Source organism: Cherax quadricarinatus, chromosome 40 (genome assembly GCF_038502225.1).
Source record: "Cherax quadricarinatus isolate ZL_2023a chromosome 40, ASM3850222v1, whole genome shotgun sequence".
Classification (NCBI taxonomy): domain Eukaryota; kingdom Metazoa; phylum Arthropoda; class Malacostraca; order Decapoda; family Parastacidae; genus Cherax; species Cherax quadricarinatus.
This window is the reverse complement of record NC_091331.1, coordinates 27,275,356-27,303,061: the sequence shown is the minus strand read 5'-3', so window position 1 is coordinate 27,303,061 and position 27,706 is coordinate 27,275,356. Positions and strand designations below refer to the sequence as shown.

At 43.8% G+C, this 27,706-nt stretch overlaps 1 protein-coding gene across 2 annotated transcripts in view; it reads left to right on the top strand.

Moving 5' to 3' along the window:
* Positions 1-27,706, top strand: part of LOC128687320 (B-cell lymphoma 6 protein homolog) — a 146,753-nt gene that overhangs the window by 104,668 nt on the left and 14,379 nt on the right. For both annotated transcript variants that reach the window (XM_053774714.2, XM_053774713.2), the window contains one exon: positions 25,891-26,091. In XM_053774714.2, coding sequence (XP_053630689.2) covers positions 25,891-26,091 — 201 coding nt within the window. The remainder of the gene's footprint in view (positions 1-25,890; positions 26,092-27,706) is intronic.

Sequence of the window (27,706 nt, the reverse complement as noted above, 5' to 3'; positions counted from 1 at the left end):
CATATAAATCTTACCATACCCAGGGCAACATGGGTTTAGAACAGGTCGCTCCTGTCTGTCTCAACTATTGGATCACTACAACAAGGTCCTAGATGCACTAGAAGACAAAAAGAATGCAGATGTAATATATACAGACTTTGCAAAAGCCTTCGACAAGTGTGACCATGGCGTAATAGTGCACAAAATACGTGCTAAAGGAATAACAGGAAAAGTCGGTCGATGGATCTATAATTTCCTCACTAACAGAACACAGAGAGTAGTCGTCAACAGAGTAAAGTCCGAGGCAGCTACGGTGAAAAGCTCTGTTCCACAAGGCACAGTACTCGCTCCCATCTTGTTCCTCATCCTCATATCCGACATAGACAAGGATGTCAGCCACAGCACCGTGTCTTCCTTTGCAGATGACACGCGAATCTGCATGACAGTGTCTTCCATTGCAGACACTGCAAGGCTCCAGGCGGACATCAACCAAATCTTTCAGTGGGCTGCAGAAAACAATATGAAGTTCAACGATGAGAAATTTCAATTACTCAGATATGGTAAACACGAGGAAATTAAATCTTCATCAGAGTACAAAACAAATTCTGGCCACAAAATAGAGCGAAACACCAACGTCAAAGACCCGGGAGTGATCATGTCGGAGGATCTCACCTTCAAGGACCATAACATTGTATCAATCGCATCTGCTAGAAAAATGACAGGATGGATAATGAGAACCTTCAAAACTAGGGAGGCCAAGCCCATGATGACACTCTTCAGGTCACTTGTTCTATCTAGGCTGGAATATTGCTGCACACTAACAGCACCTTTCAAGGCAGGTGAAATTGCTGACCTAGAAAATGTACAGAGAACCTTCACGGCGCGCATAACGGAGATAAAACACCTCAATTACTGGGAGCGCTTGAGGTTCCTAAACCTGTATTCCCTGGAACGCAGGCGGGAGAGATACATGATTATATACACCTGGAAAATCCTAGAGGGACTAGTACCGAACTTGCACACGAAAATCACTCACTGCGAAAGCAAAAGACTTGGCAGACGATGCAACATCCCCCCAATGAAAAGCAGGGGTGTCACTAGCACGTTAAGAGACCATACAATAAGTGTCAGGGGCCCGAGACTGTTCAACTGCCTCCCAGCATACATAAGGGGGATTACCAACAGACCCCTGGCAGTCTTCAAGCTGGCACTGGACAAGCACCTAAAGTCGGTTCCTGACCAGCCGGGCTGTGGCTCGTACGTTGGTTTGCGTGCAGCCAGCAGTAACAGCCTGGTTGATCAGGCTCTGATCCACCAGGAGGCCTGGTCACAGACCGGGCCGCGGGGCCGTTGACCCCCGGAACTCTCTCCAGGTAAACTCCAGGTAATACCACGGGCGGGGATAGAACCAGCGATCAGAGTGTCTTTACGATTTCATGAGTCATATTAATCTTATCTTGGTAACAGTGGAGCATTTTTGCTATCCTGCAATAAACGCCTATCAACTAACTCGTGGCTGGACTTAAGACACTTTGGGTGTCACCAGTTGTGTGGGAATTTGATGCCCTGGGCGCCGCAACTGATGAAGTGTTCCACAAATTTGTTTTTGCTAGTTTTTGCCCAGCTTCTGCAAGAAACTTTGTTGTTAAGTAAGGAACGTATCTGATTTTTTGTAGTGAATGTATGTTAGTCATCCTTCCGCTTTGCATTATATGCATGACTCTTTTATAGTTTATTTCTAACACGTATGACAGCATTCTCGGTCAGTTTACGTCCTGTATGCACGAGTGTCCTCCTCCAGTTTAACATTTTGTGGACACGTCTGATTTGATTACAAGGTTTGCTCTTTAGGACTACGACTTCTACCTTCAGTTGACTTCATGTATATATTTTTGGCATACTTCACATACTACATCAATTTTTTTTCTTTTGGGCAGCAAAAGCATGATCCAAGAGTTCATGAAATTTAAGAGTCTCACCTCTGAGCAAAACGCCAAGAACGTGCATAAAAGAGTTCTTAGCAGGCTTAAATTGCGTAAGGCGGACTTGCCACAGCAAGTCCAGAGCTGTACCAACTTAGCCACAGACTGGGGACAGGTGTCCTTGAAGAACGACACATTTGTGCAACATTTGGGAGTCTTTATTGAGGAAACGTTTCACCAGCCAGTGGCTTATTCAATCCAATGAAGAGAAGAACGGAGAAAGATGAGGAGTTTGAAGTAATCAGTCACTCAGCCTGCAGCAGACGTGTTCAGTCTATCAGTCTTGATGGACTCCGTGCCGGAGTCCCATGACATGAGTCATGTAACTCCAGTATGCATATAACATGTTATGAGACTCCAGTATGCGTTGAACATGCGTTATATGATTCCAGCATGCATAGTATGACCCTTTCACACTTCATGCGTCATGTGACCAGCATGCGTAGTGTGACCCTTTCACACTTCATGCATACAAACCATACCATGAGCGGGGATAGAACCCGCGATCAGAGAGTCTCAAAACTCCAGACCGTCGCGTTAGCCACTGGACCAGCTAGCCACAATAAGATTCGCCCAACTAGGTCATGTCATATTAACGGCTTTGAGGGGACTTGAGCTAGAGTTCGTCACGGCCACGCTAGCTGGAGATTCGTCTGTAAAAACTTGCATTTGTGGTCACAGTGGTGCCTATGCTAACCTTCCTATGGTGTAGAAATATACCTAGTTGGGCGAATCTTATTGTGGCTAGCTGGTCCAGTGGCTAACACGACGGTCTGGAGTTTTGAGACTCTCTGATCGCGGGTTCTATCCCCACCCGTGGTATAGTTTTTTTGCAATCGTGTCATTACGATTTCGTGAGTCACACTTCATGCGTAGTATGACGTTCACATCATGTGTATAGCATGCGTAGTATGACACTTCATGCGACTCCAGCATACGTCCCATACTACACATCATGCGACTCCAGCATACGTCCCATACTACACATCATGCGACTCCAGCATACGTCCCATACTACACATCATGCGACTCCAGCATACGTCCCATACTACACATCATGCGACTCCAGCATACGTCCCATACTACATATCATGTGACTCCAGCATGCGTAGTATGACTCACACTTCATACTCCAGCATGCTAACCATAATACACATGTGACTCCAGCATGCGTACTGGGAAGAAAGTTTGGGTAGAGGGGGAGGTAAGAGCAGGTAACATTTACCCTTACTGAACCCTTACTGTAGATACGGGGAGTCGTGTTAACGAAGGGGTCACCTGCCCTACCCCACCCCTCACTTACCCTTATCCCACCCCTCACCCTGCCCTATCCCACCCCTCACCCTGCCCCTTCAACTCACCTTCACCAGATACCACACCACCTCTGTCCTCCCCAGCTCCATCCTTCCGCTCTCCCATCCACCCCCGCACCTTTCTAACCATTCCACCCACACATCACTCACACTAAATCACTGTAATTATTGATTGTGCACACGTGCCACCTCATGAAGGTAATGATTCTAACTGCTGTCCCTGAAACACTGAAGGAGGGGATGAGGGACGGGCGAGGAGAGGAAACAGGATGGAAGGAGTGGTGTTACACGTGGTTTTCTCATCTGTTGCAGACTGTATTAATGGTAATAGGGAGTTTGAGTAGACTGGGAAAGATTAGATTCAGATTTTTGCAGCTTAAACGGCTAGTTTCTTGTTCATTCTATATCCATCGTGTGGATGGTAGTGCAAGAGTATAATATAGGCAGTGGTAGATAAATAGTTCGGAGAACCGCTGGGATGATGAGTTAAGACACTTGTGCAACACTTGGATATCTTTATTGTGGAAACGTTTCGCCCACCAGTGGCTTCCTCAGTCCATAATAAGTGTTGCACAAGTGTCTAATTTATCAGGGAGTAAAAGGTTGCGGTGGCATAAGAGTTGGGTGGCCAGGTAAGAAATAGGTGTTGAGTGATAGACGGTAAGTAATGTCCATACAATGGATAGGGATGAGAGAATAGAAGCGGTGGTGCAGGGAAGAGAGGGGGAAAGCAGGAATAAGGGGGCGTGGGTCCAGAGGGGATAAAGCGGGAGGCGTAAGGGACAGTCAATGAGAAGGGTAGATGGGTCAGTCTGGGCGTGACGGGTGGGCGTGAGTCACGGGCGGAGGGAACATGGATGGGCGGGAAGGTGTTGCCGCCTCTGCCCAACATCCCTGGACTGAACCCCCGTTCCTCCCTCTTCCCCGCTCCTCCCCCCCCCGGCCCAAACAACCACCCCCACGTCTAATTCCCATCGATTACTGCTTGACGAGTAACGCATCCTCCGGGGCGGCGCACCTCACACTCGCCTCTACTCTGCGGGGATGTAAAGGCGGAAGTCGCCAGAGCCACCACTCAGATGCTACACAATGAAGCCAAATTACGTTAACATACTGGCACGTGCAGGTGAGTGGACGACCCTCCACACTGATTAATACACGCCACCCCCCCCCCCTTAATGTATCCCTACTCCTCCCCACTCTTACCCCCTCCCCCACTCTCTTCCACCATCCACCCTAGCAGTGTTGGAGGCGACAAGAACCAACATGGGTATACACATCTCGACACATGGCATCAATGATGGTTCTCAGAAGTGACAAATATAATTTATATATTTTATTGAAAATTATTGCAAGCCGCGCTAAATTGCTGCAAGGAAAAAACACGGAAAACATGTCTTCTTAATTATATGTATTAAGGTCATATTTTAGCGATTTTTAAAGAAATGTACAAGGAAAAAATTAAGATAGTTATAGAAAAAGGGAAATGAGTGCGGCAGCCAGAGTGAGGGAAAGCGAGATGAGACTCGGCAGGTAGTGCAAGTGTGCAACCTTAAGTTGTGTTACCGTAGTTGTGCAACCTTAAGTTGTGTTACCGTAGTTGTGCAACCTTAAGTTGTGTTACCGTAGTTGTGCAACCTTAAGTTGTGTTACCGTAGTTGTGCAACCTTAAGTTGTGTTACCGTAGTTGTGCAACCTTAAGTTGTGTTACCGTAGTTGTGCAACCTTAAGTTGTGTTACCGTAGTTGTGCAACCTTAAGTTGTGGTTCCCTGGTAGTGTCATTAAGCGACACACCAGGCTGAATCAGCTTACCTCCTCCAACCTGTGTTATATGCTTGTATTCCTTAGTTTAGCACCACCACTACAAGCCACAGTCATCCTCTCGTAGTACACAAGGTGGAGTTCCATGAAAAAACTTCATATTTAAAGTAAAACTTGAAGTATGTAAAATTATATTATACTTATAAACCATACCACGGGTGGGGTTTGAACCCGCGGTCAGAGTCTCAAAACTTCAGACTGCCGCGTTAGCCACTGGGTCTGGAGTTTTGCGACTCTCTGACCGTGGGTTCAAACCCTACCCGTGGTATGGTTTGTGTGCAATCGTGTCATTACGATTTCGTGAGTTATACTTACACACACACACATTATATATATATATATATATATATATATATATATATATATATATATATATATATATATATATATATATATATATATATATATATGCAAAACAACCACTCTGAAAGAATAGAGAAATTCCAAGCGCTTTCGTGACTACTCACATTATCAAGGAACTATGAAAGTGAAGCATCCAAGGAAGCTATATAAGGGGTCGGCCAGCACCTCACTATCAGATCCCACAACGGTTAAACACGTGACGCGCGGCGAGCCAACTTGGATAGGTCCTTTGCAAAACTCACCCCCAAGCTATTTATTTGTCCAGTGTATTATTAAATTTGCGATAAAGTTTATTACGGTCAAACTGGTAAAAATCTCGAACTAAGATTAAAACAACATAAATATAGCATTAGAACTGGACAAGATTCCAATGCTCTATTTATTCATGTAAGAGATTTTAACCATCCAATTGATTTTCAAAAAGTTGAGAAAGTAGTATCAAGCAAGTCCATGGTCGACAGGAATATAATTGAATCTTATTTCATAAAAAGCAGTTTTGACAATAATATGAATATTTCCTTTGGTTTATATAAATTAGATCCATTTATAATTAATAGAATTTGGGTAGAATTTAATAATACACTGGACAAATAAATAGCTTGGGGGTGAGTTTTGCAAAGGACCTATCCAAGTTGGCTCGCCGCGCGTCACGTGTTTAACCGTTGTGGGATCTGAGTGAGGTGCTGGCCGACCCCTTATATAGCTTCCTTGGATGCTTCACTTTCATAGTTCCTTGATAATGTGAGTAGTCACGAAAGCGCTTGGAATTTCTCTATTCTTTCAGAGTGGTTGTTTTGCATATTTTGAAATCACCTGTTTACTGTGATCTTATTGCATATATATATATATATATATATATATATATATATATATATATATATATATATATATATATATATATATATATATATATATATATGTCGAGCCCAATATGTAAAACTGGTCACTTAGCAAGAACTCATTTAAAATTAAGTCCTTTCTGAAATTTTCTCTTATACGTTTAAATATATATTTTTTTCATTAATGTTAATGTAAAAATTTTTAATTTTGCACCAAAAGAATCTTAGAAAACTTACCTAACCTTGTTATAACAAGAACAATTTATTTTACCTTAACCCAACTAAATATATTTTAGATTTGTTTACAGTAATTTAATACTAAACAAACATAATCAAATATATTTTTTTCGTTAGGTTCAGAATGATTTTGGCGAAATTATTACATACACAAATTTTCACTTGTCCTATATGGCAAGATGAGCGTTGCTATTTAAGCCAAGATCGCAAGTTCTGCCTATTCGGCACGACATATATATATATCAACATTGCGACTAGCCGGGGGATCGAACCGGTGTTGTTTTAGCATGCCTCGTGGTGAGTGAAAATTCACAACCATGAAGCGGGCTAAAACAACACGGGTTCGATCCCCCGGCTCGTCGCATTGTTGTTATTTATTAAATACCACTTATTCCTGGTAACAGTAATTAATAAATAAATAAATAAATAAATATATATATATATATATATATATATATATATATATATATATATATATATATATATATATATATATATATATATATATATATATATATATATATATGATGGGGTCCACCTCTGGTGTAAACTGTGGGACCCATAGCCTCGGAGAAGTGGATAAAAAGGCTTCAAGGAAGAATATTTGGATTTCTTCCTGAAGCCGTTTGAATATTCCACTTCCCCTACCACCCCATCTTTTCATTCTTTTTTACCAGAAGGTATATTTTATTACATATGGTACAAAAGGTTTAAGAGATACATTGTTGATTATATATATATATATATATATATATATATATATATATATATATATATATATATATATATATATATATATATATATACCTGTTGTCTATGTTCCCCATCAGTAAAATGGGTACCTGGGTGTTAGTCGACTGGTGTGGGTCGCATCCTGGGACACTGACCTAATTTGCCCGAAATGCGGAGCATAACAAGGGACTTTCTATATAGTAGTATGTCATTGTTGTCAGCTAGGACTGTATACCTTGTACATGTACTTGTAGTAAATAAAGATATTATTATTATTATATATATATATATATATATATATATATATATATATATATATATATATATATATATATATATATATATATATATATATTATATATATTATATGTATATATTAGAATTTTAAATCTTGATTCGCGAATTTCACTAGACGCAAGCGACATGGTGTCAGTGTTAATATGCATTACAGTAAGCCTCACAACTAAGACTCAGGTGTCGCCTCGCATAGTATAGTTCTGTAGTTTCTACAGCATTTGTTTCAAGTTTTTCCGCAGCAGCAGCAGCCTATTGCTTTCTGGAAGTTACTTAGTAGTTTTAATTTACTTCAGAGTATATGGTAATTATAATGTTTGTTATTGAGTGCGTCCTTGTCACCTGTGTGGATGACCAATAGCCAGTCCCACCTGGTGCTTGATCATTGTGACGAGTGTTGCATGACGCTCACTACACACCTGGTCACACCACTTGCTCCACTTTATCCCAGCTTACTGCATCACCACACACAACTCCTGCCCAGCATACGCTTCACCTATCACTGGGACGGAATTTACTCGGCGCTTGACCCTTGACCCGCATTCACCCTGTGCTGAACCCTTGATCCAGCACTACGTTCCACCTGTCACTATACCAGCCTTCACCCAGTGCTGGACCACTACCCATGACTCAGCATTAAGTTTCATCCATCATTGGCCCGGCATTCATCCAGTACTGAACCAACATACGTCCCCTGGTCCATCATAACGTTCTACTGGTCATTTGCCAGTCAGGAGGCACCGGGACGCCTTCCCGTATACCTGGATTTCTTTTGTCTGTTATGAACAAACCATAGCACTATTGTTGATGGTTTTGTTGTTGGTGCCAGAGATTGCGACTCGCTTCTCATGATACTGAAGCCCTGATTATCATTGTCTGATAACATCCATTCTATTTTGTCGACTCTAAATTGTTCTTTCTCAAATCTTATCTGCATATTTATGCAGGACTTAATTATGTATTCAGGAAATGTTTTCGATATTTATGGAATACATGGTTTTCCAAGGCGGTTGAAAGAGATCTTTTACAGACTAGTGAAATGGCCTGGTGGCTAAAGCTCTCGCTTCACACGACGAGGGTCAGGGTTCGATTCCCAGCGAGGGTAGAAGCATTGGCCCTGTTTCTTTACATCAGTTGTCTATATTCCCCATCAGTAAAATGGATATCTAGGTGTTAGTTGACTGGTGTGGGTCGCATCCTGAGATAAAACTGACCTAATTTGCCCGAAATGCTCTGCATAACAAGCGGCTAGGACTGTATACCTTGTACATGTACTTGTAGTAAATAAAGATATTATATATTATTATTATTATTACATTGTCTCCAGCCTCCCAGCTGCCGCACATAATACCCATGCTTCCCACACATACAAAAGCAAAACATCGTTATAGTTATAATCCTTAAATATTCCATTTTCACACACACACACACACACAGGACCTAGTAGCGATCAGCGAAGAGGCGGGGCCAGGAGCTGAGTCTCGATCCCTGCAACCACAATTAGGTGAGTACACACACACACACACACACCACTTTTCCAGAGATTCCTCAAGAATATTTTTTTCTTCCCACCCATTCTACGATTCACGTAATCTTTCATACATTATCAGCCGACACATTTACTCCCAGATGTGCAGATGAATCTCGATACTTGGTTTCAGGCATACAAAAGAACGCTGGTAACATCACTATCAATCATCACCATTATGTAACCACCACTAACATTACAGGTATTATTTCCGCCCCTAATTTACAATCAAGTATCGCACCTACCTACTTCTACAGTTTGTGAAAGTATTTGCATCAATACTTTTGTTCAGTACTGTTGTTTAGCACTGTTTCACTATTCTATCTGCAAGTGAACTACCAAACCAAAGCAATATGTTTTTTATGCTGTATTTTAATGTTTTGTTTGGGATTTCTGTCTGAGTTCGCTATTTTCAGCAACTTGTATCCCGTTTATTTATTCCTTTCATCCAATGGTGCACTTTTCCTACAAGCCTTCACTCTACCAATGTATTTCAAGGTAACAAGTTCAACATATTTAATGTTTTCATGGGAAAGGTTTTTGAAACTGTGTTAACTTTATCATCTTACTATATTGTCAAGTGTTATTAACTAGACAGCTGTACTGCGGCACATCATCAAGACGAGACCAATGATACCGTTTTCTACTTTTTTCTTGAACACTTCTTACTACAGTGACAAGCCTTATTAGATGAACTTTTACACCGTTGCATGAACTACATGCATGTTAGTAATCCTTTATATAAGAACATAACATAAGAAAGAAGGAACACTGCAACAGGCCTACTGACCCATGCGGAGCAGGCCCATGTCCCCCCCCGGATTAGACCAATGACCCCCCCGGAATAGACCAATGACCCCCCCCCCCGAATTAGCCCAAAGACCCACCCAGTTTGGTCATCTCCACTCAAGGATGGAGCACAGCACCAGACCCAGCAGCACAAGCTAGTCAGGTCCAACTCACACCCACCCACACCCACTCATGTATTTATCTAGCCTATTTTTAAAACTACACAACGTTTTAGCCTCAATAACTGTACTCGGGAGTTTGTTCCACTCATCCACCACTCTGTTACCAAACCAGTGCTTTCCTATATCCTTTCTGAATCTGAATTTTTCCAACTTGAAACCATTGCTGCGAGTCCTGTCTTGGCTGGAAATTTTCAGCACGCTATTTACATCCCCTTTATTTATTCCTGTTTTCCATTAATATATCTCAGTCATATCCCCCCTAATTCTACGCCTTTCGAGAGAGTGCAGATTCAGGGCCCTCAGTCTATCCTCATAGGGAAGATTTCTGATATATGGGATCATCTTTGTCATCCTCCTCTGTTTTCCAGAGCATTTATATCCATTCTGTAATACGGTGACCAGAACTGAGCAGCATAGTCTAAATGAGGCCTAACCAAGGATATATAGAGTTGAAGAACAACCTGAGGACTTCTATTATTTATACTTCTAGATATGAAGCCAAGAATTCTGTTAGCTTTATTGTGAACACTAATGCACTGTTGTCTTGGTTTTAGATTACTGCTAACCAGAACTCCTAAATCATTTTCGCAATCAGTAGTATTAAGATCTACATTATTTAGTTTATCTGTGGCATGGTTATTCACCTGTCCAACATTTAGAACTTTGCATTTATCTATATTAAACTGCATCTGCCACTTCTCCGACCATTGTATCAGTCTATTCAAATCATCCTGGAGTGCTCTAGTGTCCTCATTAGAATGAATTGGACTGCCTATTTTGGTGTCATCAGCAAATTTGTTTATGTCGCTATTTATTCCCTCATCTATGTCGTTTATGTAAATTGTGAACAACAACGGGCTCAACACTGACCCCTGAGGAACACCGCTTGTGACGTGCCCCCATTCTGATTTCTCCCCATTTATACAAACTCTCTGCTGTCTATTTGTCAGCCATGCCTCTACCCAGGAAATTTCTCCTATTCCGTGTGCCTTAAGTTTCCTCAATAGCCTCTGGTGTGGAACTCTATCGAAAGCCTTACTGAAGTCCATATACACAACATCATATTCATTACCATGATCTACCTCCTCAAACACCTTAGTGAAAAAAGTTAGTAAATTCGTAAGACAGGAACGCCCCTTTGTAAAACCATGTTGAGATTCATTAATCAATCTGTGCCTGTCAAGATGGCTACGAATTGCTTCGGCAATTATTGATTGCATAAATTTTCCCACTATGGAGGTAAGGCTTATTGGTCTATAGTTCGAAGCCAAGGACCTGTCACCTGCCTTGTAAATAGGTATTACATTTGCCATTTTCCACTTATCAGGCACTATGCCGGTTTGTAGTGATATGTTAAAAAGATTAGCCAAAGGTATGCTAAGTTCATCTTTACATTCCTTTAACACCCTTGCAAACAGTTCATCAGGGCCTGGGGATTTGTTGGGTTTTAGTTTCTCTATTTGTCTGAGGACCATGTCATTAGTTACCGCAATCGTACATAGTTTATTATATACAGGCGTCTACTTCATCGCATCTGCTATGACTAAGCTTAACACAAATAATTCACACGTGGCGCAGTTATCTTGCCTCAAGAGTTAGCAGCACTTTACACTTGTTCACATAAAACTGTCTGTTCAGTCTTCAGTCGCAACAACCCCTGACGGGGTGGATAATGAAAAGAAAACGAAAAACTGCCAATGGTGACACTTTTCAAATGGCGTGTGCTCCTTCATTTGGAATATTGCTCAATATTGACTGCCCCGTTTAGGGCAGGAGAAATATCAGAGCTGGAATAGATATTGTATACGGTCCGTATAGAGCCAATAAAGCATATAAATTACTGACAGACAGACAGAGAGAAACCTGGAAAGTACTCGAGGGCCTTGTTCCAAATCTGCATTCTGCCATAACAACATACCGGAGTGAGAGATATGGAAGGAAGTGTAAAATAAATCCAGCGAGAAGCAGAAGTGCAGTCTGCACAATAAGGAAACAATGTATTAACATCCGTGGCCCCAACATCTTACTAGAAGATATCAAACACTTGTCCCGACAAGTGTAAAAGTCTTCAAGAAGAAACTGGACAAGCATCTTCACCAGGTGCCAGATTACCCAGAGTACATGCCGACTGCTTGAAGCTTGACCAATGCTAAACGTCTAGTACTTATAAAAAGAGAGTGTTAATGCTGTGTTTTGGTTATAATTCCTGGGAAGGCTGTCGTTGCTGCCTCCGTATACCAAGGATGACTGGTGAGAGAGAGAATTAACAGCTTTACGTACCTCGTGCTGTATAGCCCTTGTGGCTTAGCGCTTCTTTTTTGATTATAATAATAATACGTACCTCGTCTCAAGAGTTAGTCGCGTGCCTCACCATACACAGCTTAATCGCTGCTAGAGTGCAGGTTTATGCCTTATGTACATAAGCAAACATTTTGAAATTTTCTCAATCCGATATGCAAATGAACACATGCAGAGCAAACACATATTACCATAAACTGTAGCTGTTAACACCCAGGTAGTCGCTCGCTTTTTCCAGCGCGCACACGCACGCACACTTGTGTATAATGGAGCCGAGAGCGCCAGAGCACAACAGTTACGTGTTCAAGTCATTAAGATGAATTAAGGAGGCCTCTTCTCCCTCAAGGAAATTAATTTTTTGTTATGACCTGCCGTCTTCCGGTGAGGTGTCGGGAAACGAGTGTTTTGGTCGCCTATTTTGGTTGCCGGTGGGGAGGATTATTTACAGTTCCTGGCCCTGTCTTGTAACTGGCTGTTAGTGCGTTCCCGTCCTCCTAGCCTCGTAGTTTCTGTCATATCTGTGATAACTGCCTCTATTACACCTTCAAAGTTATTGAATTTCTTGACCACCCTGAGACTGAAGAAAAGTTTCCCGACAACCTTTGACCTTAGTTCTTAAGCAGCATGATTAGTGGCATTCTTCTGTGCCTACTGTTGTACTAATACATTTAACTACATTACTGGTATACCTCAAAGAAATTATTTTTAATTATGATTATAATTACTATTATTTGTGAATCTTCCAACTGTGTCCTCGTGTACTTGTTTCCCGCCTCTCGAAAACGTCATTTCCTGTCTACCAAGTCCTCTTGAGTATTTTGTACGAGATTGTCTCATGCTTCTCCAGTGCTCTCATGACGTCAGGTTTACTTCCCTTTGCAAAAAAGCAAGACGTGTGAGAGAGAGAGAATATGTATTCACTAATTCTTGTTTGCGTGGGTTGCGCCCAGGCTTCCGGCCCGGTCTCTTAAATTGCTACGGGTCAGCATGATGTGTCCAGGTGAGTTGTGAAGGTGGGAGTGGGTAATGAGTGCCCCCCACCCTCAACCCCTCCCCTCACACTGTAATGTTCTACCAGCCACACTGCTGAGTGCCCCCCCACCCTCAACTCCTCCCCTCACACAATCTTCTACCAGCCACACTGCTGAGTGCCCCCCACTCTCAACCCCTCCCCTCACACAATCTTCTGCCAGCCACACTGCTGAGTGCCCCCCACCCTCAGCCCCTCCCCTCACACAATCTTCTACCAGCCACACTGCTGAGTGCCCCCCACCCTCAACTCCTCCCCTCACAATCTTCTACCAGCCACACTGATGAGTGCCCCCCCTCCTCAACCCCTCCCCTCACACAATCTTCTACCAGCCACACTGATGAGTGCCCCCCACCCTCAACCCCTCCCCTCACACAATCTTCTACCAGCCACATTGATGAGTGCCCCCCACCCTCAACCCTTCCCCTCACAATCTTCTACCAGCCACACTGATGAGTGCCCCCCACCCTCAACCCCTCCCCTCACACAATCTTCTACCAGCCACACTGATGAGTGCCTCCCACCCTCAACCCCTCCCCTCACACAATCTTCTACCAGCACACTGATGAGGGTCATCTGGCTCTACTGGATAGCGAAATCGTAATGATACTGTGGTACAGTACATGGCACTGTGGTACAGTAAACGGCACTGTGGTGCAATAAACGGCACTGCGGTGCAGTAAAGGCACTGTGGTGCAGTAAACGTCACTATGGTGCAGTAAACGGCACTGTGGTACAGTCAAGGACACCGTGGTACAGTCAAGGACACTGTGATGCAGTCAAGGACGCAGTGGTACAGTCAAGGACGCAGCAGTACAGTAAAGAACACCGATGTACAGTAAAGGACACCGCTGTACAGTAAAGGAGACTGCGGTACAGTGGCTAGCGCACTGCTAGTGTCAGCACAGGTGTGTCATGGGTTGCAACAACACTCGGGCAACTGAGCTGTAAGATTTAGCTCAAATAATTTTAGAATATGATATACACATGTCAACACCCACACGTGTGCGTGAGCAAGAGCGTACAGAAAAAAATGTGCACATACACACTCTTACAAGCTACCGCACACACCAACTCGCACGGGCGCAAGCACACACACACACACACACACACACACACACACACACACACACACACACACACACACACACACACACACACACACACACACCACACACACCACACACACACACCACACACACACACCACACACACACACCACACACACACACCACACACACACACACACACACACACACACACACACACACACACACACACACACACACACACACACACGCGCGCGCGCACACACCACACCCCACACACCCCACACCCCCCACACACCACACACCCACACCACACACCCACACACCACACACCCACACCACACACTGCCACTACCACTCACCCACACACCACACACCCACACACGCACCACACACACACACACCACACACACACACAACACACACCACACACACACACATCACACACCACACACACACACCACACACACACACCACACACACACACACACGCACAGACACACAAACACACACACCACACACACACACACACAGACCACACACACATACACACACAGACACACACACACAGACACACACCACACAGACACACCACACAGACACACCACACACACACACACACACACACACACACCACACACACACCACACACACACACACACAACACACACACCACACACACACACACACACACACACACACACACACACACACAACCACACACACACACACACACACACACACACACACCACACACACACCACACACACACCACACACACACACCACCCACACACACCCACCCCACACACCACACACGCACACCACACACCCACACACCACACACACACCCCACACACACACACACACACACCCCACACACACACACACACACCCCACACACACACACCCCACACACCCCACACACCACACACACACACACACACACACACACACACACACACACACACACACACAAACGTACTTGCAAACAAGCAAGCAAACGCTGCGGCACTCGCATGCGCACAATGGGAAGCGCACTGGCACGCGCTTGCTAATCTCAAAAAAAAAAAAATCCTGGCTTATAAAAACAAGCAAGTGATGATTTATTTCTTAGTCACGGAAGATGTAAAAACTGAAGCAATCAGAATAAATATTTCAGGGAGCAATTAGATTTATTTTAACTGTAAGGAAAGTGCATCAGTGAGACTGTGCCAGGAAAAAGTAAGGTGTAACGCTAAAGCCATGGGCGAGGGGGAAGAGGGTGGCGGGGGGAAGGGGAGAGGAAACCCAATATATTCAGACTTTAAAACAAATTGCTAAGTCATTTTAGCAAGAAAAACTTGGCTTACATCAACCTGCAGGAAAATGAATTTGCAATGGTAACTCACCATCGCCTCAAACAATACTGAAGATGACAGCACTGGTTAACAAGATGTTGTCAAGGTTCAATACCAAGATCGACGATAGCGATACAGATCAAGATGAAGGTGCGTCTCGTAGATGATGGTGAAGTGCGTCTCGTAGATGATGGTGAAGTGCGTCTCGTAGATGATGGTGAAGTGCGTCTCGTAGATGAAGGGTGAAGTGCGTCTCGTAGATGAAGGGTGAAGTGCGTCTCGTAGATGAAGGGTGAAGTGCGTCTCGTAGATGAAGGGTGAAGTGCGTCTCGTAGATGAAGGGTGAAGTGCGTCTCGTAGATGAAGGGTGAAGTGCGTCTCGTAGATGAAGGGTGAAGTGCGTCTCGTAGATGAAGGGTGAAGTGCGTCTCGTAGATGAAGGGTGAAGTGCGTCTTGTAGATGAAGGGTGAAGTGCGTCTTGTAGATGAAGGGTGAAGTGCGTCTCGTAGATGAAGGGTGAAGTGCGTCTTGTAGATGAAGGGTGAAGTGCGTCTCGTAGATGAAGGGTGAAGTGCGTCTCGTAGATGAAGGGTGAAGTGCGTCTTGTAGATGAAGTCGGTGAAGTGCGTCTCGTAGATGAAGGGTGAAGTGCGTCTCGTAGATGAAGGGTGAAGTGCGTCTCGTAGATGAAGGGTGAAGATACAATTAGCTAAGAATGGTAATGATACATCTAGATGACGATATATCTATTTTTTTGATAAATATGTTTCTAGTGAAAAAAAAGTAAATTACCATGTATAGGAAGGTAAATATGTATGTGAATACCGACAAGATTAAGAATTGGACATATGCAATATTTGTAGATATCCATGTGTCTAATTAATGTGTAAGTCTTCAACATGATGGTCAAGATAATTAAATGCTTCAGCTAGGCATCTGATACTGCATGAGAAACTGATAAAGGAGAGAGACTTATGGTATTGTGCTTGTTACAGCTCTTATCACAACACAGTAACTGACGGAGAACATAGGTTTAGTATATACCAGGTAAACTCTTGGTGGGGAACAGTTGTAAGAAGTGGCTACCCAGACCCCTGGCAGTCTTCAAGCTGGCACTGGACAAGCACCTAAAGTCAGTTCCTGATCAGCCGGGCTGTGGCTCGTACGTTGGTTTGCGTGCAGCCAGCAGCAACAGCCTGGTTGATCAGGCTCTGATCCACCAGGAGGCCTGGTCACAGACCGGGCCGCGGGGGCGTTGACCTCCGGAACTCTCTAAAGGTAAAGGTAAAGGTAAACCCCGCCTGCTACCACGGTGCTTGATGCTCACCTCTGCAATTCTGGTCTTTGGTTTTGTATTTGGTAGTAGGTCACCAGAGTGTCATCCGGGGCGAGAGGGGAACTTTTACTGCCTAAGTTAATGGTCTCCTGCACTCCATTTTCATGTTCTCCAGCACACTTCGTGTCATAATACTGCCCAACCCAGGATTACGACACATTTTCTACCGATTTTGATGATTAAATTTTAAAAAAAAAAATTGCATCGTGCACGCACTTACATATAATTTTGTTTCAATATTATTTCTGAATGACAACTCGTTGGATACTCTACATTAAAGTAAAAAAATATACGATAGCTGAAAATCTTAGTGGTTTACTATATGTGAGTAAAAATTAGGAGACAAAAATCTAAGTCTCACAACAGTATAAACTGTACATCGCTAGGGAGAAAAATTTCCATTGGAGTAGTTAAGTCATGATGATGTACTCGGCAGGGGGACGCCAGCTGTTCACCACTGAGTATCTACCTCTTTTAAAAGATGACGACGACATATGGAGGGAAGTGTCTCAAGAGGACGGGGCCACAGATACACTCAAATTTTTGTCTCCTTGAAGAATTTGTTTTTCAAGTTCGTCCAGAACGTAAATGGTCCAAGTCGGACCGAAACGTCGTCGTAAGCTTCTCTCTCGTTTGTGCGGGTTGTGTATTATCTAATATGTATGTTTGTAAGTGTTGGTGATAGTTTTCATTTAACTGCCGAACTCAGACATTATTCCTTCAAATGCAATATGAAAGTGTAAAAAAAAAAAATTCATGTTAAGCGCTGAATACATATGGATCATTCAGCGCAAGACTTGGTGGAAGCTTAATCCTCCGTCTGCGGAGCGCGAAACAGACGCACTTATTTATACTCACTAAGGATACGTTAGACAATAAAAACACGCTAATTAAATTAAGCAGACAATAGAAATTGACAAGGTAAGTAATGCAACACAAAAAAAACTGCCAACTACAAAAAACTGCCACCATATAATAAATGATTCCATTAAGCAGCAAGCCTTGACAAACATCAACACTGCGACATAAGGCTGAGGCAGCAGGGAATAGGTGGTAAACACCGTTTGACAACTGTCCAGCGCCAGTATATTAAGCAAATTTATAACACCTTGACCCCACGGGACTACACCAGCGAGTAATTCACTGAACTGTTTGTCCACACAAGCACTTAGCAGCTCCATGCATACCATGACTATAAACTATGTAATTGCCTTATGTGTACACACGCTTAAGTCTTTTGTGTTCTGTTGCACTGTTCCAGACCAATGTGCCCTGCTATACTAACGAGACCAGACCCACATTATTTCCTGTTATAATAACTGGACCAGACCAGTACTACTCCAGACCCATATTGTGGCCTGTTATACTGACCAGACCAGGCCCGCTACAGACTGCCCTGTTACACTGACCCACACCAGACATGGCCTAATTCCCCTCTAAGCGGTGCTCTTTGTTATACACAATGACAGCCCTGCAGTGTATACTCGGCTTCCGTCCAGTAGGTTTTGGGGTGTATAGCTAACAGTCAAGGGTGAGTGTAGTGATGGTCTACTGCTGGAGGGAGGGTGTAGTGCTGGTCTATCACTGGAGGGAGTCAACCTGGAGGGTATTCCTGGGATCAACGCCCCCGCGGCCCAGTCCACGATCAGACAACAGAGGGCTTGCACAAGGTTATGACATACTTCAGAGCATTATAACTTAATGTATTAGATATTATTACTGACAATAAATTTAGCAGACAGTAACAAAATTCTGGGAGCTTTTTTATCTCGTGTGTGTGTGTGTGTGTGTGTGTGTGTGTGTGTGTGTGTGTGTGTGTGTGTGTGTGTGTGTGTGTGTGTGTGTGTGTGTGTGTGTAAGTCACTTGCCTCCTGAAGTGTGACATAATTAAACCCAGGTTATGTATGCTATCCTGTATACTAAGACTCACATCCTAGCTCCTGCCTTCTCTGTCAGTCTTTCGTTTAACCATTATATTTTTGTTCAATTATTCCATTTCCTCAAAGTTTATATTTCGTGTAGCATCTAATCACAGAAATATAGTATATGGCAATATTCTCACACGCCCTCACATTTGCTATCAATACTCGCACACAGTGAATGTGCCAATAAAGACCATGGTAACGTGCGGGCTTCACGCTCACTGCAACAGCAGGTTGGGTCGCCATTATTCCTCACATATAAACACAATACTCTGCTGTGTACAGCAGCAGGCTGGTGCCATCTCACACTCCACACACACACACATTACCATGAAGTATTTGAAGTATGCATCGCGGCTGTTTGTTAAATGATTTATTTGTGGTTAAATATACTTTTTTAGATTTAATATGGCTTAAAGAAAATAGGATTTATAAAACAACTGAATGGGTTGAAAAATTAAAGTTAAATTGTCAAAAACAGATGTGGTAAAGTGAGACTTAACCCTTGGTGCCCCATACACTACCATGACCTCGGTACACCATACACTACCATGACCTCGGTACAACATACACTACCATGACCTCGGTACACCATACACTACCATGACCTCGGTACACCATACACTACCATGACCTCGGTACACCATACACTACCATGACCTCGGTACAACATACACTACCATGACCTCGGTACACCATACACTACCATGACCTCGGTACACCATACACTACCATGACCTCGGTACACCATACACTACCATGACCTCGGTACACCATACACTACCATGACCTCGGTACAACATACACTACCATGACCTCGGTACAACATACACTACCATGACCTCGGTACAACATACACTACCATGACCTCGGTACAACATACACTACCATGACCTCGGTACAACATACACTACCATGACCTCGGTACAACATACACTACCATGACCTCGGTACAACATACACTACCATGACCTCGGTACAACATACACTACCATGACCTCGGTACAACATACACTACCATGACCTCGGTACACCATACACTACCATGACCTCGGTACACCATACACTACCATGACCTCGGTACACCATACACTACCATGACCTCGGTACAACATACACTACCATGACATCGGTACAACTACACTACCATGACCTCGGTACACCATACTACCTGACCTCGGTACAACATACACTACCATGACCTCGGTACACCATACACTACCATGACCTCGGTACACCATACATACCATGACCTCGGTACAACATACACTACCATGACCTCGGTACACCATACACTACCATGACCTCGGTACACCATACACTACCATGACCTCGGTACACCATACACTACCATGACCTCGGTACACATGCACTACCATGACCTCGGTACACCATACACTACCATGACCTCGGTACACCATACACTACCATGACCTCGGTACACCATACACTACCATGACCTCGGTACACCATACACTACCATGACATCGGAACACAATACACTACCATGACCTCGGTACATACCATACACTACCATGACCTCGGTACACCATACACTACCATGACCTCGGTACAACCATACTACTACCATGACCTCGGTACAACATACACTACCATGACCTCGGTACACCATACACTACCATGACCTCGGTACAACATACACTACCATGACCTCGGTACACCATACACTACCATGACCTCGGTACAACATACACTACCACGACCTCGGTACACCATACACTACCATGACCCCGGTACACCATACACGACCATGACCTCGGTACAACATACACTACCATGACCTCGGTACACCATACACTACCATGACCTCGGTACACCATACACTACCATGACCTCGGTACAACCACTACACTCACCATGACCTCCGGTACAACCATACACTACCATGACCTCGGTACAACAACCATACACTCACCATGACCTCGGTACAACCATACACTACAATGACCTGGGTACAACATACACTACCATGACCTCGGTACAACATACACTACCATGACCTCGGTACAACATACACCACCATGACCTCGGTACAACATACACTACCATGACCTCGGTACAACATACACTACCATGACCTCGGTACAACCATACACTACCATGACCTCGGCATACACACATACAATGCTCCAGCATACCTCAGATATGTTGGCACATACAATGCTCCACCATGCCTCAGATATGTTGGCACAAACAATGCTCCAGCATACCTCAGATATGTTGGTACATACAATGCTCCAGCATACCTCAGATATGTTGGTACATACAATGCTCCAGCATGCCTCAGATATGTTGGCACAAACAATGCTCCAGCATACCTCAGATATGTTGGTACATACAATGCTCCAGCATACCTCAGATATGTTGGTACATACAATGCTCCAGCATACCTCAGATATGTTGGTACATACAATGCTCCAGCATGCGTCAGATATGTTGGCACATACAATGCTCCAGCATACCTCAGATATGTTGGTACATACAATGCTCCAGCATACCTCAGATATGTTGGTACATACAATGCTCCAGCATGCCTCAGATATGTTGGCACAAACAATGCTCCAGTATACCTCAGATATGTTGGTACATACAATGCTCCAGCATACCTCAGATATGTTGGTACATACAATGCTCCAGCATACCTCAGATATGTTGGTACATACAATGCTCCAGCATGCCTCAGATATGTTGGCACATACAATGCTCCAGCATACCTCAGATATGTTGGTACATACAATGCTCCAGCATACCTCAGATATGTTGGTACATACAATGCTCCAGCATGCCTCAGATATGTTGGCACAATGCTCCAGCATACCTCAGATATGTTGGTACATACAATGTTCCAGCATGCCTCAGATATATTGGCACATACAATACTCCAGCATACCTCAGATGTGCTGGTACATACAATGCTCCAGCATACCTCAGATATGTTGGTACATACAATGCTCCAGCATGCCTCGTGTACCTCATTACATTCATCAGCAAGCTTATGTGCTGAAATTTTGTTAATCAACCTTGGTTCTGTTGTCGTTCATTGGAATTTTGAGACATTTTAATATTGGCCCTTTATAAACACACACACACACACACACACACACACACACACACACACACACACACACACACACACACACACACACACACACACACACACACACACACACACACAAAAGCTATTGGATGCAGCGACATGTTTATACTGCCAGTGTTGACGAACCTGTAATTAAGCCATTGATGGGATTTACGCCGACTCTGTAACCTTTCGGGATTTACACCAATAGCACGAGACTAGTAATACAATGGTCCAAAGTACAACTCTTCTCTAAGAGGAAGGGGTAACGCAACTGATTCGAATTCAGTTCAAGACAGTGAAAATGCAGTCTAAGTAATGCGACATAATTCGTGTGATCCAGCAGGAGACAAGAGCTCTCACTCCCACTCCTACTCAGACCCTTAGAAAACGCACAAAGGGTGGTTGAAGGTTGAGCTAGTGATACTTGGTGGGTACATGGGGCAGTGGAACTTTAAGATGAATGCTACTAGTGAGGGTGTAGTTTAAGGGAGTTGTTTTTGTCAGAGGAGTGTGCATGCTTGCGAGTACTGTTGTACCTGCCTAGGCATATCCTGCCAGTCTATTGCGCATTATACAAGTGGCTAACCTCAACACTGTCCTCTGAATTCTAGTCCATTATGGGATTTAGCACCAAGATTTTTTTTCAGACAAACTGGCTTCACAACCTTACCAAACCACCCAAGCTTCCAGGGAAGGAGGGGAGGAGAGGGTGGAGCAAATGGTTGATTTGAATGACCTCCATTAATGGGAATTTAATTCCAGCATCAAAACGGTGCATTTCCAGTTTCGCAAAAAAAAAAAATAATAATAAGTTATTATGAACTACGTTAAAAGAGGTTTAGAGACTGGTTGGCCACAGTAAGATAAGAGATAAGATTTCGTTCGGATTTTTAACCCCCGGAGGGTTAGCCACCCAGGATAACCCAAGAAAGTCAGTGCGTCATCGAGGACTGTCTAACTTATTTCCATTGGGGTCCTTAATTTTGTCCCCCAGGATGCGACCCACACCAGTCGACTAACACCCAGGTACCTATTTGTTGCTAGGTGAACAGGACAGGAGGTGTAAGGAAACGTGTCGAAATGTTTCCACCAGCCGGGAATCGAACCCGGGCCCTCCGTGTGTGAAGCGGGAGCTTTAGCCACCAGGAGTCATGGAGTCATCACCCCACACACTAAGTACTGTTCCTACGCTATAAACGAGAGGTCAAACACTGCAATATGGCTATGTTATATAGTCATCTGCTCAAACACCTTTATGTATAAATTCAAATTCAAAATTCAAATTCAAAATTTATTCTCTTTAAGGATTACAATGCTGAGTTTACAGAATTTGGTTATTGTGTGGTTTACATGTAGTAAAATAATAATTACAGAGTGTACCACTAGAACACCTAGCATGGCTAGGCATTTCGGGCAGACTTAAATTAAATCTTAAGTTTAAAATATTACAAAATTATGAGGTTAGTTGGTATTATGGCTAAGTGACTAAATACTAGTTTGTGAGTTTAGCAATGTGAATGCTTTTGTTTTGGCACAATACATAGTTTCAGTATTGGAGTATCACAGGCCAACTTATGACTAGTTAAGATTCATTATTTTGAGATTGAGATTGATATTTCTGTTTATGGTCAAATGGGTGAGTGAGTGTAAGTGTTAACCACCAGGTGGTATTCGTGTAATTAGTTGACAGGGTGCATCAGGGAGATAAGATGTTTTCTGATGGTAGTTTTGAAGGTGATGAATGTGTCTGCAGTTTTAGAATTTTCAGGTAGGGTGTTCCAGATTTTAGGGCCTTTGACATACATTGAATTTTTGTAAAGGTTTAGTCGGACACGGGGAATGTCATAGAGATGTTTGTGTCTGGTGTTGTGCCTGTGGGTTCTGTCGCAACTATCAAGAAAGCGTTTTAGGTCAAGGTTAATATTGGAATTTAAGGTCCTGTAGATGTAGATTGCACAGTAGTAAGTGTGGATGTTCTGAACAGGGAGTAAGTTCAGATCTATGAAGAGTGGGGGGGGGGTGTTGCCAGGGATGGGATTTAGTGATTATTCTTACTGCGGCTTTTTGTTGGGTTATTATTGGCTTTAGGTGTGTTGCTGCAGTTGAACCCCAAGCACAGATAGCATAGGTGAGGTATGGATATGTAAGTGAATGGTATAGTGTGAGAAGGGCAGTTTGCGGCACGTAGTATCGTATCTTGGAGAGGATCCCAACCGTTTTGGATACTTTTTTGGTTATGTGTTGGATATGGGTGCTGAAGTTCAGGTTGTTGTCGAGGTATAGGCCTAGGAATTTGCCCTCATTATGCCTGGCAATTAGTGTTGTCGATCTTAATGTTAATTTGCGCATCTCCTGCTCTGCTACCAAACAAATTCGAACACATGGTACGATTAAAGTTAGAAAACCACAATAAGTTTCACGCCACCATTTGAACATTATTTTTTATTATGTTGACGTACATTTAATATAGGGAGAATGAAGAGGTATAAAAGAGTGCAGTCGATTTTGTAGAGGAGTATGGAGGGTATGGTGTGGCGGCCATATTGTGGTTGTGGTGGTGGTGGGGGGGGGGGGTGAGCAGCTGCCTCAGGCCACACAAGACCCTTGGGGTGGGCTCTCCCGCCAAGGCTTCCCAACACCACTCTCAGCAGATTAACTTAGTTTTTTTCCCCACAACTCTATCACTACCATGACTGCTTCTTGTATTTGGCAGAGGTTTTGTCGTCTTGAGCTGTGATACTGTGAAGGTTGCGTGTGCGCGTGACCACGACAAGTCACTCATAATATTGATGGACAATGCTAGGCCAGCGACCCCTGGTGATGTAAGGTGAAGCCAGGGAGGTGCCGCCGCCGCCGCCGCCGCCGCTGAACCTCGCGCTGAGATTTGTCGTCCAATCATGTGCAGGCGCCAAGCACCTACTGAAGGGCGGGGCTCCCTGCTGAGGGGACGAGGGGCGGAGCTCCCTGCTGAGGGGACGAGGGGCGGAGCTCCCTGCTGAGGGGACGAGGGGCGGAGTTCCCTGCTGAGGGGAGGTGTGGAGGGAGCTACCTGCTGAGGGGAGGACGGGGAGGGAGCTACCTGCTGAGGGAAGGACGGGGAGGGAGCTACCTGCTGAGGGGAGGACGGGGAGGGATATACCTGCTGAGGGGAAGACGGGGAGGGAGCTGCCTGCTGAGGGGATGGGACTTCCTACTCTTTAGTGTCTTCAGGTTAAGACACTAAAGAGCTCTGGTATTTAAAATCATTTTTCTACTAAGATATTGTTCTGTATACACAGTACATTAAATTGCTCTCACTAACGCCAGGAAATCATTTCTGTGACTGAAAGATTAAGCGTTGCCTTAAAATGTTGAATGTTTGCAGAGTGCAGGTTAAAATGTTGAATATTGTTGCAGAGTGCAGGTTAAAATGTTGAATATTGTTGCAGAGTGCAGGTTAAAATGTTGAATATTGTTGCAGAGTGCAGGTTAAAATGTTGAATATTGTTGCAGAGTGCAGGTTAAAATGTTGAATATTGTTTACAGAGTGCTGGTTAAAATGCTGAATATTGTTTACAGAGTGCAGGTTAAAATGTTGAATATTGTTGCAGAGTGCAGGTTAAAATGCTGAATATTGTTTACAGAGTGCAGGTTAAAATGCTGAATATTGTTTACAGAGTGCAGGTTAAAATGTTGAATATTGTTTGCAGAGTGCAGGTTAAAATGTTGAATATTGTTTTCAGAGTGCAGGTTAAAATACTGAATATTGTTTACAGAGTGCAAGAGTCCTGTGAGCGGGTGTGTGGCTTCTGGACCCCTGGTGCCCCCGGGCGCCTACCTTAACAGCACGTGGCCGCTACCCCCCGGCCTCATATACCCATACCCCGCAACACTGATGCGCTCATACTCGTCAGCCTCGCTGGGCTCCCTCTGGAATTCCAGCAGACTCGGTGGATGCCACAACAAGCAGTACACAGGTGAGACTCAGCGTTTCTAAGCTCTTCCGCTTGCCAGTAAAGTACTTGATGTGGCAAAAGCAGCAGGTACAACACACACACAGAGAAGAGATACGATAAAGAAATACAATAAAGCTCATGGAGGAGGGAGAGAGTTGACTAGTCGCGACCAGCAAAGAGGTGAGGTCAGGAGCCGTGACTCGATCCAAGCAACCACAAATACACATACACACATACACCCACCCACCCACCCACCAAAGACCCTTTTTCCAACTGGCCCAACTCTGGGCCAGGCGCCTCCTCCTCAGCACCAACAACAGGTCTTCACCTTTTCCCTTCCTCTTCCATGCCTATCTTACTTCTGATCCCTCTCCCCGTAGAGATGCGCACACCAACCCCATCGCTACTTCCCGCGCTCCTGTCACATGAGCAACATGCAGAAAGTAGACAACACAAACTTGTCTGTGGTAAGAAAAATGTGCTTGGAGTGTGGTACACAAATGCAGATGGATTGCCAAACAAAATTAACGAGTTGAAAGAATAAATAACTGAAGTATTGCCAGACATCGTAGCTATCACAGAGACAAATTGACAAGATATATTAGGAGCCTTATTTCCAGCAGGGTATTAAGTGATATAGACACAGAAACAGGAGTGGCACCGTTAACTAAAAGTTTTGAAGAGGGGGGAAGGATGTACAGACAAAAAGCAAACTACTACTTAGTGGGCTCAGTTATGACTCATGGGAGACCCATAGTAGTAGTTGCAGTGATACACAAGCCGCCACTTAAATGCAGGAATATGACGTCAACAACAAAGAGATGGTTGACATATTGCAGAAGCAGCTAGGTGTTCACATAGGGCTAAAGCAAAGCTACTTATCATGGGTGACCTAAACCACAGAGAAAACTAACAGCATGTTAAGGACACAAGAAAGCAGAGGATGAACCAGCAAGACCAGTGAAACAGAATACAAGAGCCCCCTCCCCTCCCTTGGCGTTAGTGATCATATCGTTTTAAACATCGAGTACCTAAAAGAACTAAACGTAGAGGGGGAAAACGGTAGGTGAAGAGCGCGAAAAATCAACTTTAGAAGAGCTATCTTCGAGGATATGAGAGATTTTCTGAATGCAGTGCAGTAGGAGAAAGAATTGGAAGGGAAGTCAGCAGATGAGATGGAGTACCTAACTAGAAAATACTGGAAGGCAGAGGAGAGCTTTATAATCAGTGTGGAAAAAAAACAGTCCAAATGGTTCAACCAGAGATGCAGAATGTGAATAAAAGCCTAAGAGCCTCGGAAAAAACTATAGAAAGCGAGGACAGATAAGAACACAGAAGCAAGCAAATTATCCAGAAACGAATATGCTAGGGTGAGGAGAGAGGCTGACGACAATTTGAGAATGGCAAAATATCTGAGGTCGTCTGAGCCAAAACTGCTTCACATCAAAAGACGACAGTAAAAGACCAGATAATTCGACTGAAGAAGGAAGGAGAGTTCACGAAATATGACAAGTCTGCGAAGTGATGATCAAACGATCTGAAGTGTTCTCAGTGGAAACGGGGACAATACCATAATGCCTAGGGAAATAGGTACTTGACAACATACACTAGGGAAGATGTAAAGAAACTTCTGATG